This window comes from Jatropha curcas, chromosome 10 (genome assembly GCF_041381405.1).
Source record: "Jatropha curcas cultivar XTBG-Jc1 chromosome 10, XTBG_Jcur_1.0, whole genome shotgun sequence".
NCBI lineage: Eukaryota > Viridiplantae > Streptophyta > Magnoliopsida > Malpighiales > Euphorbiaceae > Jatropha > Jatropha curcas.
The window spans coordinates 3,811,853-3,825,566 of NC_143160.1; the positions used below are offsets into that span (position 1 = coordinate 3,811,853).

At 35.4% G+C, this 13,714-nt stretch overlaps 2 protein-coding genes across 2 annotated transcripts; one reads left to right on the forward strand and one right to left on the reverse strand.

The window, feature by feature from the left end:
• The first annotated feature begins 525 nt into the window (after positions 1–525).
• On the forward strand, positions 526–6,466 carry LOC105648747 (Protein kinase superfamily protein). The gene is made up of 7 exons (XM_012235234.4): positions 526–1,402; positions 1,516–1,800; positions 3,540–3,857; positions 4,523–4,750; positions 5,027–5,127; positions 5,228–5,351; positions 5,852–6,466. The coding sequence occupies exons 1-7, from the start codon at positions 1,073–1,075 to the stop codon at positions 6,200–6,202; spliced, it is 1,737 nt and encodes a 578-aa protein (XP_012090624.1). The 5' UTR covers positions 526–1,072; the 3' UTR covers positions 6,203–6,466.
• Positions 6,467–6,832: 366 nt separating this feature from the next.
• Positions 6,833–11,932, reverse strand: MAB1 (Transketolase family protein). The gene is made up of 15 exons (XM_012235235.4): positions 11,774–11,932; positions 11,585–11,674; positions 11,411–11,473; positions 10,989–11,069; positions 10,872–10,898; positions 10,656–10,718; positions 10,417–10,503; positions 10,098–10,223; positions 8,198–8,331; positions 8,022–8,094; positions 7,885–7,950; positions 7,719–7,757; positions 7,474–7,598; positions 7,262–7,376; positions 6,833–7,109 (listed from the first exon to the last, which is right to left on the reverse strand). The coding sequence occupies exons 2-15, from the start codon at positions 11,642–11,644 to the stop codon at positions 7,026–7,028; spliced, it is 1,143 nt and encodes a 380-aa protein (XP_012090625.1). The 5' UTR covers positions 11,645–11,674; positions 11,774–11,932; the 3' UTR covers positions 6,833–7,025.
• Between the last annotated feature and the right edge of the window lie 1,782 nt (positions 11,933–13,714).

Consider the following 13,714-nt stretch of genomic DNA (forward strand, 5'->3'; position numbering starts at 1 on the left):
CTAATAAATGTACAGAAACTTTCAATGCTAGAAATTAATGTAAATGGTGTCACATTGTACAACTCAGTTATGCACAATAATGTATATCAAACCTATAAGATCTTAAGTCGTAAATACTATTAATTAAAGTCTAATTAATCCCTTCAAAAAAAAAGTCTAATTAATTGGTAATAATTTAGACTGAATCATTAGTCTTTAAGGTAATTGTCATTTATCTATGCTTTGATATAAGAATCAAAAATGCAATTTATAGATCACATTTAATAACAAAATAGTATATCTAAACTCCTAATTTCTTCGTGTCAAGATGCCCTTTGCAAGGGCCACAAATCCAAGAGAGTGGCTCCAAATGGTACACTACTTTTTGGAGGAGACCAAACAATGCATGAAAGACATCATCCTTTAAGACTTGCTTATTCAATCCGTGGCTCTTGTGACCCTACCCTTTATTAAAAGACCCTATGCTTTCTTTCTGTGTAGAAAGAAGAAGAAAGGAAGGGCACTAGGGCAGTGTCCTTAACATAACAACCCCCAAAAGTAAATTTTTTTCTTATTTTTTCTGTTTGACTCTTTAAAATTTCAGCCAATGACGTCATTTGTAAAATCTAAGTAGCTCAGTATAAAAATCTTGCCTTCATAGTTCATTGAGCCCTGACAAGGGACAGCTCATCACTATGGCAATTCTGTTATTATTCACAAACTTCATGCCTCGTTCTTTTGATGGCCAAGGCTCACTCTCAGTATCCTCAGTGACTCCTCTGCATAGACTAAGCTACCTTGCAGCCTTCGCGGGCTAAAGTCTCTCTCTTCATTCTCCCTCTAAAAAGCTTTGCGAGTAATAAAAGTCTAATCTCTAGCTGCTATAAATCTGTCCTTTGTTTCGTGTACTCTCCGTTAAGCAGCCAACTCTTTCTCTATCCATCTTTGTAGCTGCTTTTTTTTTTTTTTTTTTTTGTCCGGAACGGTGTCGTTTGTGGGCGAAGGTTTAAAGGTTAGTTGTAGCGGTTTTCCGACGCCGGAATAATACTAATACTTCTGTTCTCATGTATACAAAACGCGCAAACGCCTGAAAATGGGTTGCGTCATCGGCAAGACGAAGTCCGGTGACGGCCGGAGCAAAGATGGATCTCCTAACCGTGGACGGAGCTCCGACGAACCTTCAGTCATAGTTTCCAGAGCTGTTAACGCAGTCAGGGCTAAGAAGGAGGTGACGCAGAGGCAAAAGGCTAGACACAACAATGATTTGCAGTCGGATGTTCTGGTGCCGGAGCGACGGAGGCCACGGCCGGAGTCTGTGCTCGTGAACCAGCAAGGTTGGCCTTCGTGGCTAATGGCGGTCGCCGGTGATGCAATCGGTGACTGGATTCCTCGTCGGGCTAACACCTTCGAGAAGCTTGACAAGGTAACCAAAAAAAAAAAAAAAGATTTACAGAAAAAGAACAGGAATTTTTTCTTTTAGCAATTAATATCATGTGAGATTAACATTGGTGATAGTTATTATTTTGTCTTAATTAGATTGGTCAAGGAACATATAGCAATGTATATAAAGCGAGGGATCTAATAACAGGGAAGATAGTCGCTTTAAAGAAGGTAAGGTTCGATAATTTAGAGCCAGAGAGTGTAAAATTCATGGCAAGGGAGATTCTTGTTTTGAGAGGATTAGATCACCCCAATGTGCTTAAGCTAGAAGGTTTGGTTACTTCAAGAATGTCGTGTAGCCTTTACTTGGTTTTTGAGTACATGGATCATGATCTCGCCGGTCTAGCAGCTCGCCAGGGAGTCAAGTTCACTGAGGCTCAGGTACATTCTTTAACTGATTGATCAAGAATCAGAGTAATTTATGTTTTCTTGTTGGTTTATATATAAATTTATTAATTGGGGTTTGTTGGAGTAAGGTAGACTTTTATGGTATTTGTGGGGTAAGTTTGTTGGTGTGGATGGCTTTGGACATATGCTTTCCAGGAGAAATTCTTATGTGGAATGAGTTTGCCACATAGGATGGTAGGCTAACCAATAATGACCTACTACATTAGTTAAGAAATTACCATATGCAGCCTATGTGATAAATTGTAAATTACTAAGAACATCTTCCATGGTTGTTGTCATTGTATTGTTGTAACCGTTTTATTGATATAGCCAATTACTATTGTTTAGTCTTTATGCCACGCAAAGAGCTAGTTCACCTAAGATTTTCTCGCTATTCAGGGCTGTTTTTTAGTTTTTGGATGTGTAGTGCACTTTACTCTTTTTGCCTAACTAGGCCTTTTGAGATTATGTGGCTACGGTTGTCTCTTTTTAGTTTTTTTGTTTTTCTTGTTGAGAGCTTTGATGTTAATACAAGACCTTCCTGGAGGCAATTGGGCCCATGCCCATTTTGTATTACCCAAGTTAGGCTAATAGTATGGTGATCCAGAATCATTGGTTTCTGGAGAATAATGGTCTTTGGATGTATGAGAGCTAATCTTGACCATCCATTATGTAAAAGAGTTGGTATGATATATTGATATTTAGTATGTGGTTAACTGATATATTACCTGTTGTTGAATCAAATAAGAATGCTTTGCAAAGTATGCCTCTATGATCAATGGATGACCAAATTTGGCAGGACAAATTGAGAACCCACTAACAATTGGAATTAATTTTTCAGCCTTTTTAATTATAAAACATAAAATAAGCTAAATATAAAGACAAATACTCTTAAGTAATTTAACTAATTAAACTTATAACTCAACCTAGTTAAAGATATAGTGTCTAGAAATATAATATATGGTAGATTTACTTATTATGACTGGAAGAAAGTAAATAGAATGTCTTATCATTAGAACTCTTTCTGGATAAAATATTTTTTAGATATGTTGATTGATAAAAATTAAAAATTGAGACTACAAACTATTACGCGACAATTAATATATTTCAAATAAAAGATATAATGAATGAAAATATACAACTCATGATCCTTATGTAAGTTAGTTATGTAAATAAAGTGACAAAAAATTTATTTTTAAATCAAAAGTTTGATCAATTGTTGAGATAAGTTTGCACCTCGTATTGTTGATTATGGCTTGGTTTTGGAGCTATTAATCAGGAGGCAATTTCTTAATGGATGTACCAAATGTAAGAGGTGCGTTTTTAATTTTAATTGATATTTGTATATGTAATCTCATAGTTCTTGAAGTGAGTTCATTAATTAAAACTAAAATATATTTTTCTATTTGGTTCAATGACCAAAGAGCTAAATAGAGTGACAGAAAAAAAACAAGTTTTTTAAAAACTTCTAAATAAACTGTAGAAAGATTGATGGGACTGAATTTTGGATTTTTTTTTAAATTGAAAAGTCTGCCAAATAAGATGCCCAACTCAAAGTATAATCAATGGCCTTATACATTTTCTTGCTGAAATAAAACAGCCATTTTTATATAATCCCTTTGTTGGATATTGTCTATTTCGACTTTGCCAATTGTATCTGCTCTCAAGGTTAACATAAGCAAGGATGGATCATTTGATTGACCGATATGTTTCTTGATTATGCTCCTTTGCAGATCAAATGCTACATGAAGCAATTGCTATCTGGCCTTGAGCATTGCCACAATCGAGGTGTCTTGCATCGGGATATCAAGGGCTCCAATCTGCTTATTGACAATGAAGGAGTTCTAAAAATTGCTGATTTTGGACTAGCTACCTTCTTTGACCCCGAGCATAAGGTTCCGATGACCAGTCGAGTTGTCACTCTCTGGTACCGTCCTCCTGAGCTTCTGCTAGGGGCCACTCATTATGGTGTCGGTGTTGACCTTTGGAGTGCTGGCTGCATTTTGGCAGAGCTACTTGCTGGGAAGCCAATAATGCCAGGACGGACAGAGGTATTGTTTCGATCTTCTTTATCGGGTAAATAATTTCTATTCGGATTTGTTTATCATGGTCAAGTGATGATACCATTACTTGTTACTGCTGGAATCCTTATGCAACATCAATATTGAGTACTGCTTATTTCTTGAATAGTTCTATGCTCTTTGAAATCTGTGGTCTCTCTCATGCATTGCTTCTTGAATGGGACTTCTGTCACTTCAATAGAGTATGCATGTGAACATGATTGCATTGATGAACTTATTGATTTGAGATTTTGATGCTATATAAGGATTCATTCTCTAGATCTAGCTACATGAGGCAAGAGGGAAAAGAAGGATTTGAGAATAGTTACCTCTGAAAACGTTTAGCTTTTTCAACTGTAAATGGCCGTCGTACTTGTATTGGACAAAAATTATTAAAATAGTTTTTGTTTTTCTATTAGTCCTGGAATTTTTCCAGGGAACTCTTGGTGTAGAAACTGAGTATATAATAACATCTTCCAGTCATTTCTGTCATTGTGGAAACTTTCTATTCATGTTGGTTCTGGAATTTATATTGATTTTAATTTGATTTGGTCGTGTTACCAGTTTGTTTTTCCATTATTGTATTTTCTTTAATGTTCTGTCTTATAGTTAGCAGGTTCACCTTTGACTTGCCTTTCATTTGTTTTCCTGCTTAGGTCGAACAACTGCACAAGATATTTAAGTTATGTGGTTCTCCATCAGAGGAATACTGGAAGAAGTCAAAACTGCCAAATGCAACACTTTTTAAACCTCAGCAGCCATACAAACGCTGTATAGCAGAGACCTTCAAGGATTTCCCACCTTCTTCTATGCCTTTAATTGAAACTCTTCTTGCAATTGATCCTGACAACCGTGGCACTGCGACAACGGCTCTAAATAGTGCAGTAAGTGATTTTGACTGAGCTAACCGGCCCATGAACACACGGCTCAAGATAGCCTTATATCATGCAAATTTGACAAACTAATACTTGTTGGTTTATCTTGAAAAGTTCTGACATGTGCTTGCAATGGAATTTGATCCTTTGGAAGTGTTTTTGCTAAACAAGTCTTGCATTCTTTTTGACTTGAAATGGCTTGATGTTAACGTCCTCAAACTAATATGTGAAATGATTTTTAATATGTCTTGGGATTTTAATATGCCATTTGCTTTCTAACCACAGTTCTTTACCACTGAACCTTATGCTTGCGAGCCATCAAGTTTGCCCAAATATCCTCCCAGCAAAGAATTGGATGTGAAGTTGAGAGAAGAGGAAGCAAGAAGGTTCGTTTATTCTTTCTTCATGCCTACTGTATTTGTTTTGGATGGTCTTGACTGTTTGATGACTGATGATACTCTAATTTTACGATGATTTACTTCTCAGACAAAGAGGCCTCGGTGGAAAAACAAATGTTGTTGATGGTGGTAGAAGAGTTAGAATTCGTGATAGGACTGGAAGAGCAGTTCCGGCTCCAGAAGCCAATGCTGAGATTCCATCAAACTTAGATGTATGTAGAAGACTCTCTCTTTCATTGATAATTTATTTAATTTTCAATTTAGTTATTTATTCCGTTAGATGGTAAAAAAGTTTAATCTGACTGAACTAATTCATCTTTGTCTTGTTGAATCTCTGTGGGAAAAATTTCTGTCTTTTACATCCTAGACCAGTAGAAAGGTGAATAGCAGTGTGTTGAATTAGTTCGCACCTTGAGATTTAGGTTCTTCAACAACCATTTACAAGAATGCCTGTGTTTTGACATTTCATTTGCTATGCTCTTCATGGGCCTTGTCAACTTACAATGCTTCCATCATCATTACAAAATGTGGTCAGTGATATCTTTATGTGTGCCCAACCTAACACCCGAGTTTCTTAGGATAATCAATACTGAATCAGCTAAATAGAAACATCAACTTGTTAGGTCTGTCCCTGTTCGTTGTTCATGGATGTCCAGGTTTTTCATTGTTAGTTTTGACTCGGACATTTGTTTTTTTTTCCTATAATTTCCAGAGATTGAGAGTGATGACACAAGCAAATGCTAAGAGTAAGAGTGAGAAATTTCCACCTCCCCATCAGGATGCAGCAGTTGGACATCCTATTGATACATCACATAAAGGTCCTGTATCATTTGATGCACCAGATACTTATTTTAATTCATCAGTATTCAGTTCAAAGTCATCAGCATCCATTAAGAGTTCTGGAGCCACAGGGGGGCCTTCCAGAAGAAGGAAAACCAATAAAGAAGAACCCCATATGGCTCCATCCCGGAAGTTTATCCGCCCGTTTAATCCATCCTCAATAGGACTATCAATGGATCTATTATTCAAGGGTAAATCTGAGGTTTTTGGCAGCCGCAGGTAGACAAAGAATGAGTTGCTGTGTTGTCTTTTTTGGATTAGTTGCTCAATTTTCGTCCTGAGGGCTTCAAAGCTTTTTTGCTTTTCCATTTTAATTATTGTTTCCCATTTATTATTTACATCGTCATATGAGTATTTGGTGTATAATCCTCACGACAGAAGCCCAGTAGCTGTGTATAATTTGCCAGTGCAAATTCCATTTTTGCTGTACAGTTTTTGGAAACATTGGGTGCTTCCTCAATCTAAAATGGGAGTGGTTTTCTTTGAAGTAGATTTTATTGACTAGGTAAATTGCTCTAATGTTCATTGGTCTATTGCTAGAGAGCTCGTATATGTATATTATCAATAATTTCATTTGGTGCTGATGGGAGACTAATGTATGTTCGAGTTGTACCTTTTTGCACATTTAAAAAAAAAACAAGTCAATTCTAAAAAAAAAAAAAAAAAAAAAAAAAAAAAAACAGTCGGTTGGATGTAATAAAATTCTGGTTATCTTTGAAATACGTGCTTGCACAAAAGTTGACAGGCTCAGGCTCCGCATGATTATTAGTACCTTGAAAACTTGTGCTTGCATCAATAGACTGCTCGTATGGTTAAAACTTAGTTAAAGAGGCTCAAAGAAACATATCTAATCTGTGGAAGAAATCTACGCCTTTAATGTTTTTTTATGTCAATTTACAACCGTTCTCTATAAACTGAGACAAAGGAAAAAAGTATTGTAACCCTTTATTTCCCTAAATAAGACTATAAGAGTGAGTGAGCTAAGCCCGAAGACATTCCGCATGGTTCCCTGAACGAAGACTGAAATGAAATCAAATACAAGATCCTTAAACAAGCTCTTCAAGCCAAATAAAAGCAGACACTGAAACTGATCGACAAGTCCTCTTTGCTGCTCGGACTATATCCTCAACCTGCAATGGGGGAGGAAGAGAGAGAGACGGGCTCAGAAAATCAGTGACATGACAGTTTACTAAGGCCGCATCAATGCTTATTGATTCCATGTTAACAATTATTGCATACTATAAAACAGAACGAATTAAAGGGTTATATTTGGAATAAGAACCTGTGGGAGAGCTATCCTCTCAAGATTTGCAGCATAAGGCATGGGAATATCAGCTCCTGCAATCCTCTCAACAGGTGCATCGAGATACTCAAAGCTCTCTTCAACAACAGATGTGCTGTGAGAAGTGTTGAAAATCGTAGGAGATCATGTAAATACTATAAGCAAAAGATGATGCAGAAAGAAGGCAGTAAAGAAAAGAAGACGGGTTTAACCATATCTCAGCACCAACACCATGTTGCGGAAACCCTTCTTCAACAGTAACGAGCCTGGTAGTTTTCCTGACAGAAGCATTTATTGTGGCTCTATCAAGGGGCCGAATAGAACGCAAATTTATAACCTGCTTACAATATCATAGAAACAGTTTCTCTTTAAAAAGAGACCAAGACCATCTAACTTTCTGAAATCAGGCAGTCATATTTAGTTATGGAAACTGGAAAGTAAAATTAGTATTGGTTACCTCCGCGCTAATTCCTTCCTTAGCAAGCATCTCAGCTGCCTAAATATTGTGAGTTTTTAGTTAGATTGAAAAGATTAGGCTGAAAAAGTTGCAATATAAATTTGAAGAAATAGTCATTACAGTCATCTGCACATTCATTCACTACAATTTCACTAGGGCTACAAACCTTAAGAGCAAGGCCAACCATCTTTGAGAATGCCGTAATAGTTACATCCTTTCCTTCTTGTTCTATCTGTCAAAAGCCGATAATAGGAACTTGTTATTTAGAAGAACAAGAATAGCACAAAGGATATTTAAGAGCACCTTAGCTTTCCCGATTGGAAGGCAGAAAGTGGAATCAAGAGCTTCTGGTGAAAGTGGAAATTTCTCACCATATCTGTGACACAAGATTGACATCAAGGATATTGACTCAACCGTAACAGGCTATTCATATTGCAAAAATTATTGTCCACAGTATCATAATTCAGTTAACTACTCACAATAACTCATTTTCAAGGAAGATAACTGGGTCAGGGTCCCTTATAGCAGCCTTTAGCAGACCTCGAGCATCTTCTGATGAATATGGAGCTAGCACCTTCAAACCAGGGCAAGAACCAAACCAAGTTGCATAACACTGCTTAACAAGAAAAAAGAGCTTAGATTGTCCAGCAGTTGCTTGTGTACAGAAAGTCACAGATCCATGCCATGTCAACCTTTTTCCAATTAAAAAAAAGAACTTTCTTAAAATAGCAGTACACTCCCTAAAAAATAGATGGTACAATCTGTATCACATAGATTAGATGACTGTTCTCAAAAATTCAAACTTCCCCCCTTGCAGACAAATTCTACAACTGGAATTCTGGAAGAACAATCCAGAGCATTGCATAACAGTCCCAAAAACTCATGAAAAGAAGAAAAAACTTCAAAATATATTTCTATTCCATCTAATTTGGGAGTTGAATTTTCAGGTCCCTGAAGCGATCACCCACAAGTAGGCTATGACCAAAAAAGTATTCTCTCAAAAAAATTTCCCGTACGAAAAGGAAAAAGAAAATCGAAGTCTTGTTTAGGCAAAATAATAGACAACAAATAAACTGGAGAAAATAATAAGACATAATAATTTATGGGGTTTGGCTTTGAGCTTACATCCATGGTGAAGACAATAACAGAAAATTTTTCTAATTGGAGATGAGATAATGAAATACTCAAACTAATCTCTCTAATCAAAAACCCAAATACACCCAAAACTAACCAACTCACTGACTCGCTCTCACTCAGATAACTCACCAAATAACAAATAGCAACTCATAAAAAGGAAACAAAATGCAGGTGAAGAGAAGAATAAGCTTTACGCCATGTCACCTCTCATCTTGCTAAGCCATGAAGAGCCATATCCATGCAAAGCAAACTATTCTAAATATGGCCAAGAAGCCAAGCGAAGAATTATGGGCTATTGTCGGTGGTCTTCGTCAACAATTTACCAATGGTGAGCTAATGCTGACATGAATGAATTTTCAAGAATTCAACAAAAAGTTCGTAAACGTTTTCATATGGGTAAACCCAAATCACATTTACATTTCACATATACAAAAATTGGGTGCCATGCAGCAGCTTCTTGTAAAAACAGCATTTTCTATTCAAAAGCAGATAAAGATCAATCAATATAGTTTTGGACAAAAGGCCAAGGCCCAGTCAATTTAGAGGCTAAAACTCAAGTGGCTCAAAATTACAATTTTATAGAAAAAAAGTTGGAATTCTTTAATAACTTATTTTTCCCCCTACATCGCCAATATAGTTAGGGTTTGCTGCGTGTTGTATTGGCCTTTTTACTTTATTTTGCTTGCTTAGGTCTATATTTTTCAGGTTCAAATCCATCCTTTCATTTCACTACTGCTTTCTCCTTTTAACAACAAAATTCTACTCCTGAGTTCTTGTCAGTGAATATAAAAAGAAAGAGTTATATAACTCTCTGTTCTCTTAATAGTCACCAACCAAATGAATTATGAAGGTTATGTTTGGTTAAAGTAATTAAGATAAAACGCCAGATTTTAATCAAGATTTGGTTACCTATGGTAAGGGAAAAATGTCTAAATGGGAATGAAAAGCAAAACAAGTAGCTAGTAGGTTATTAGCTCTGGAACTTGTAGGGTCAATACTACAAAAGCAAAAGATAAAGAACCAGAAAAGAAAAAAAAAAACCGTTAAACCAAAAAAAAGCAATAGTAAATAAGCAATATCTTTCCTTCAAAATATGTATCTATTAAAGATGAATCTCTTCAACAATTTATAGAACACCTGATCAAACATCACAAAGATAAAATAACAGATCATGCATAAATGATAACCACTAGAAAAAAAAAAAAAGAAAAATCCATCTAGACTATAGTTTACAAAATGTACCTGTGAATGCTGAGCACCAACTCCAGCAGCAGCACCATTTGGTCCGCGGAAAACAATAGGTACAGAAATTTGACCACCAGACATATAATGTGCTCGTGAAGCAGAATTGATAATATGATCAATGGCCTGCAAAATGAATAAGACAACAAGTCTCCGGGAATTTGTTAGAACAAGTCCAATAAATAAAATAATAAGTGGGAAATGGCACCGATTAAAACTAAATCATGCCTAACTAATTATAATAAAAAGAAAAACAGTAAACTAAGGTACAGAAGTATGTATGGGTTCATGTATCATGTTCCAACTAAAGAATTCTGACCTGCATGGAGAAGTTAAATGTCATAAATTCAACGACAGGCTTAAGACCATGGTAAGCAGCACCAACTGCAATCCCTGTAAAGCCAGCCTACATCTCAATAAAGAGTTGTATGAGCCAAAAATTTTTTCACTAAGAAGAAATCTTCAATATATAAATTAGCATGAGAAGAATCAGGAAAAGGGATGACATAAAGTTTAACCAAATACTGGAACATCACATTTAAAGGATAAACAAAAAACCTCAGTGATTGGGGTGTCGAGCACTCTCTCAGGACCATACTTCTCCAAAAGCCCTTTGGTAATCTGATGAAGCAAAACAAAAACATGAGAGCTCTTATAAATATGAGTGTTTTCTGCAAACATAATAAAGGACAATAAATCCGTTCCAAAATGCACCAGTTAATAATTTTGAATAAAGATTGTTAAATTATTGCACAGCAATTTTTGAGATCTAACCTTGTATGCACCCTGATATTCACCAACCTGAGATACAACAGAAAATGTAAGCAAAGTATACGGAAAAAAAAAAAAAAAAAAAGATAAATAAGCAAACAAAACTTGATCCAGTATTACCTCTTCTCCCATCAAAACAACTTTAGGATCGGCAGACATTTCTTCATCAAGTGCAGAATTCAAAGCATCTCTTACTGTCATCTAAAAGAGGTTCCAACGCAATATGGATATATTAGTATATTGCAAATAAGATGTGAGATGAAACTGGTGCTGCAATATATTAAAAGCTCAGGTCAGCATACGATGAAAGCGGTGATCTTGCTCTTTTCTAAACAAAGATGAAATGAAGTTTCAATCATTCACTTATGCAGCCAAATACCAATATAAGCCATTGCTAATTAGTATTCTAGTTCTTCTCCTTAAAAATAAAATAGCACTGGTCTTTTTTAGCTAGAAATAAAAGCAGAAACACACAAATGAATTTAAATTTAAAAAAAAAATAAAAAGCTGCAACTCGTGATGTTGTATCGTAAAAAGTTTACCTCCTTAGCTGCATAGGAGTAGTTTCGCAATGCAGATTGTGCAAGACGAATCCTTTGCAAGAGCTGCTCCATTATTACACATACAAACAAATAATCATAATATAAAAACCACATCCTTAGTTGCTAATTAACTATTTTAAAGATCTCATTAAACCAAAACATAATTTAAATTACCGAAACAGAGGAGCCTTCACAACCCATTCTTTGCCTCGTAAGGCCCCACATTGTCTTCATCTTTGCTTTGTCAGTGACTGTAACTCCTCTCTAAACAAAAACAACAATTAGAACAGACATCAGCATCGAAGCACAGAACCACGTCGTTTACGAAACTATATTTGATAAATTTTGATCAAAGTAGCTTACAAGGAAAAAAGAATTCGCCACCAGATGAAAGTAAAAAATATTTTCCCGGAAAGTAAAATGAAAGAAAATAGCAATAGCATAGAGGAATCCAAGCTATGTAACGAAATCTGGCAAAATGCCAATAAAGTAGTACTAATGGGGCTCGAGATTCGGCTGAAGCTATTCTAATGGGATAATTGTTGTGGGTCCCTCCAACATGTGGGACCCATGTATATTTGAAAAGAAAATAAAGAAAAAAGAGATTCAAACGTGTGGGATCTATACACGTTTGAATGAATAAAAAAAAATAAAACACGTTTTTGTGGCAGTCAAAGAGGACGGTGCCAAACAAAAGAAAAAAAAAAGGAAAGAAAGAAAAAAAAGGGATAAGTGGACGCGTGATTAATGCGTCCACTGCATCCCCTTCTCCTGATTCTCCTTAAACGGATGTACAAAAAAAAAAAATAAATAAATAAAGATTATAATTTTAGGAAAGGGTTCCTAAAATTGGGAAAAAGAGAAAATAGTGAGGATTGTAATTTTTTGGGGTGTTTTTGTTTAAACACTTAGAGTACCACTATTTTTGTAATATCTTTTTGTACCTACTATTTTTTAGTAGAAGAATTATTTGGAGTTTTTGTCCCGTGGACGTAGCCCATAACAGTTGAAGGGTGAACCACATAAATCTCGGTGTTCTTATTTTTCATCTGGTATTGATAACTTGCAAATCCAACTTTTTGTTTATTGTTATATTTGTGTTAATTTGGTGTTATTTTGTGCTTAAAAGAGTGGTTTAACTTGATTTATTGTTTTTATGCTAGGAAAAGTTGGATTTGATATGAATGAAGCAAAAAGGAGCACAATTGAAATGTTTTGGAGCAAGGAAGGAGCTGCTGGAATTTTGTAACACAAATACAAGCTGTTAGGCTCTTAGTCTTGGGCAAGACTAAGCAGAAAATCAAACCAGCGGACTGATTGTGATATTATTGGATGGTCACAACTTCTTCAACTAATCCTAGCACGTTTTGCAGCCACATGATGATATTAGACATAGTTTTTAGTGGTTATTTTTATTGTATTAGTTGGCCCCACTTTCTAGGGAGTATTTAAGTCAAAATTAGGTCTTTTTGTAGACCATCTTTTGCCTCCCTAGGGTTGTGACGAATTTTACAGAATTTTTGAGAGATTTCTGCCGAGACTTTCAATTTTTTTTGAGGATGTTTTCTTCTATAGCCATGTGTGGCTAAACGTTCTGTTCAGTTAAGGCTAAACCAAGGTAGAAGTTTGATTTCGATTGTGAGATTATATTGAACTTAATTGGATTTCTTTATTCTATTGCATTCATATTCTTTCTGTGATTTATTGGGAAAATATATCCCCTAGCGAAATTCTATTGAATGAATTAACAGGGCCCGTTATGTTGTTTGGTAGAAATTTCCATAGCTATTCGGCATAATCAAATCCGTAATTGTTTGGTTAGGTTGATGCAGTAGTAATTAATATAACGTAATTGGGTAGAACACTTTTTAGGTTGCATTAAGAAAGAATATAATCAGATTTAAACGGATGCTCGTAGTTTCTGTTAATCTGGGCAAGGTTCTATTAGATTTTAAAGCGGTTAACAGTTAAATCCTTCGTCGTACTTAGGATTGCTAGTTAATTAGGGTTTGTTATTAGATCGTATCTTAGCAACCTATTCCTACGGTAGAATTGGTTGGGTTAACGTTCTTTCTGGCTATAACTTGTCTGTAATATGAATTAAGGAATTAATCTTGAATCAATGATCACTCGAATCAAATCTTCGAACCGCGGTATGCCTTGGCTGAATTTACTATCAATTGTTCAGGTTCAATTTTTAATTTTATTGCATTTATTTCTTTGATTTAATTTTAATTCGTTTAGTTCGATTATTAAATTCCCCCGTTTCAATATCTATTTTTAATTTTATTTTCAGTTCTGGTT

Bases quoted from the DNA above. Each gene is read 5' to 3' on its own strand.
- LOC105648747 (XM_012235234.4), top strand. From the start codon at position 1,073: ATGGGTTGCGTCATCGGCAAGACGAAGTCCGGTGACGGCCGGAGCAAA. The intron at 1,403-1,515 runs GTAACCAAAAAA...TGTCTTAATTAG, and splicing joins CCTTCGAGAAGCTTGACAAG to ATTGGTCAAGGAACATATAG. The intron at 4,751-5,026 runs GTAAGTGATTTT...TTCTAACCACAG, and splicing joins CAACGGCTCTAAATAGTGCA to TTCTTTACCACTGAACCTTA.
- MAB1 (XM_012235235.4), bottom strand. From the start codon at position 11,644: ATGAAGACAATGTGGGGCCTTACGAGGCAAAGAATGGGTTGTGAAGGC. The intron at 8,332-10,097 runs GTACATTTTGTA...CTTGTTAAGCAG, and splicing joins TTGGTGCTCAGCATTCACAG to TGTTATGCAACTTGGTTTGG. The intron at 7,599-7,718 runs GTAACCAATACT...TATTGTAAGCAG, and splicing joins AGGAAGGAATTAGCGCGGAG to GTTATAAATTTGCGTTCTAT.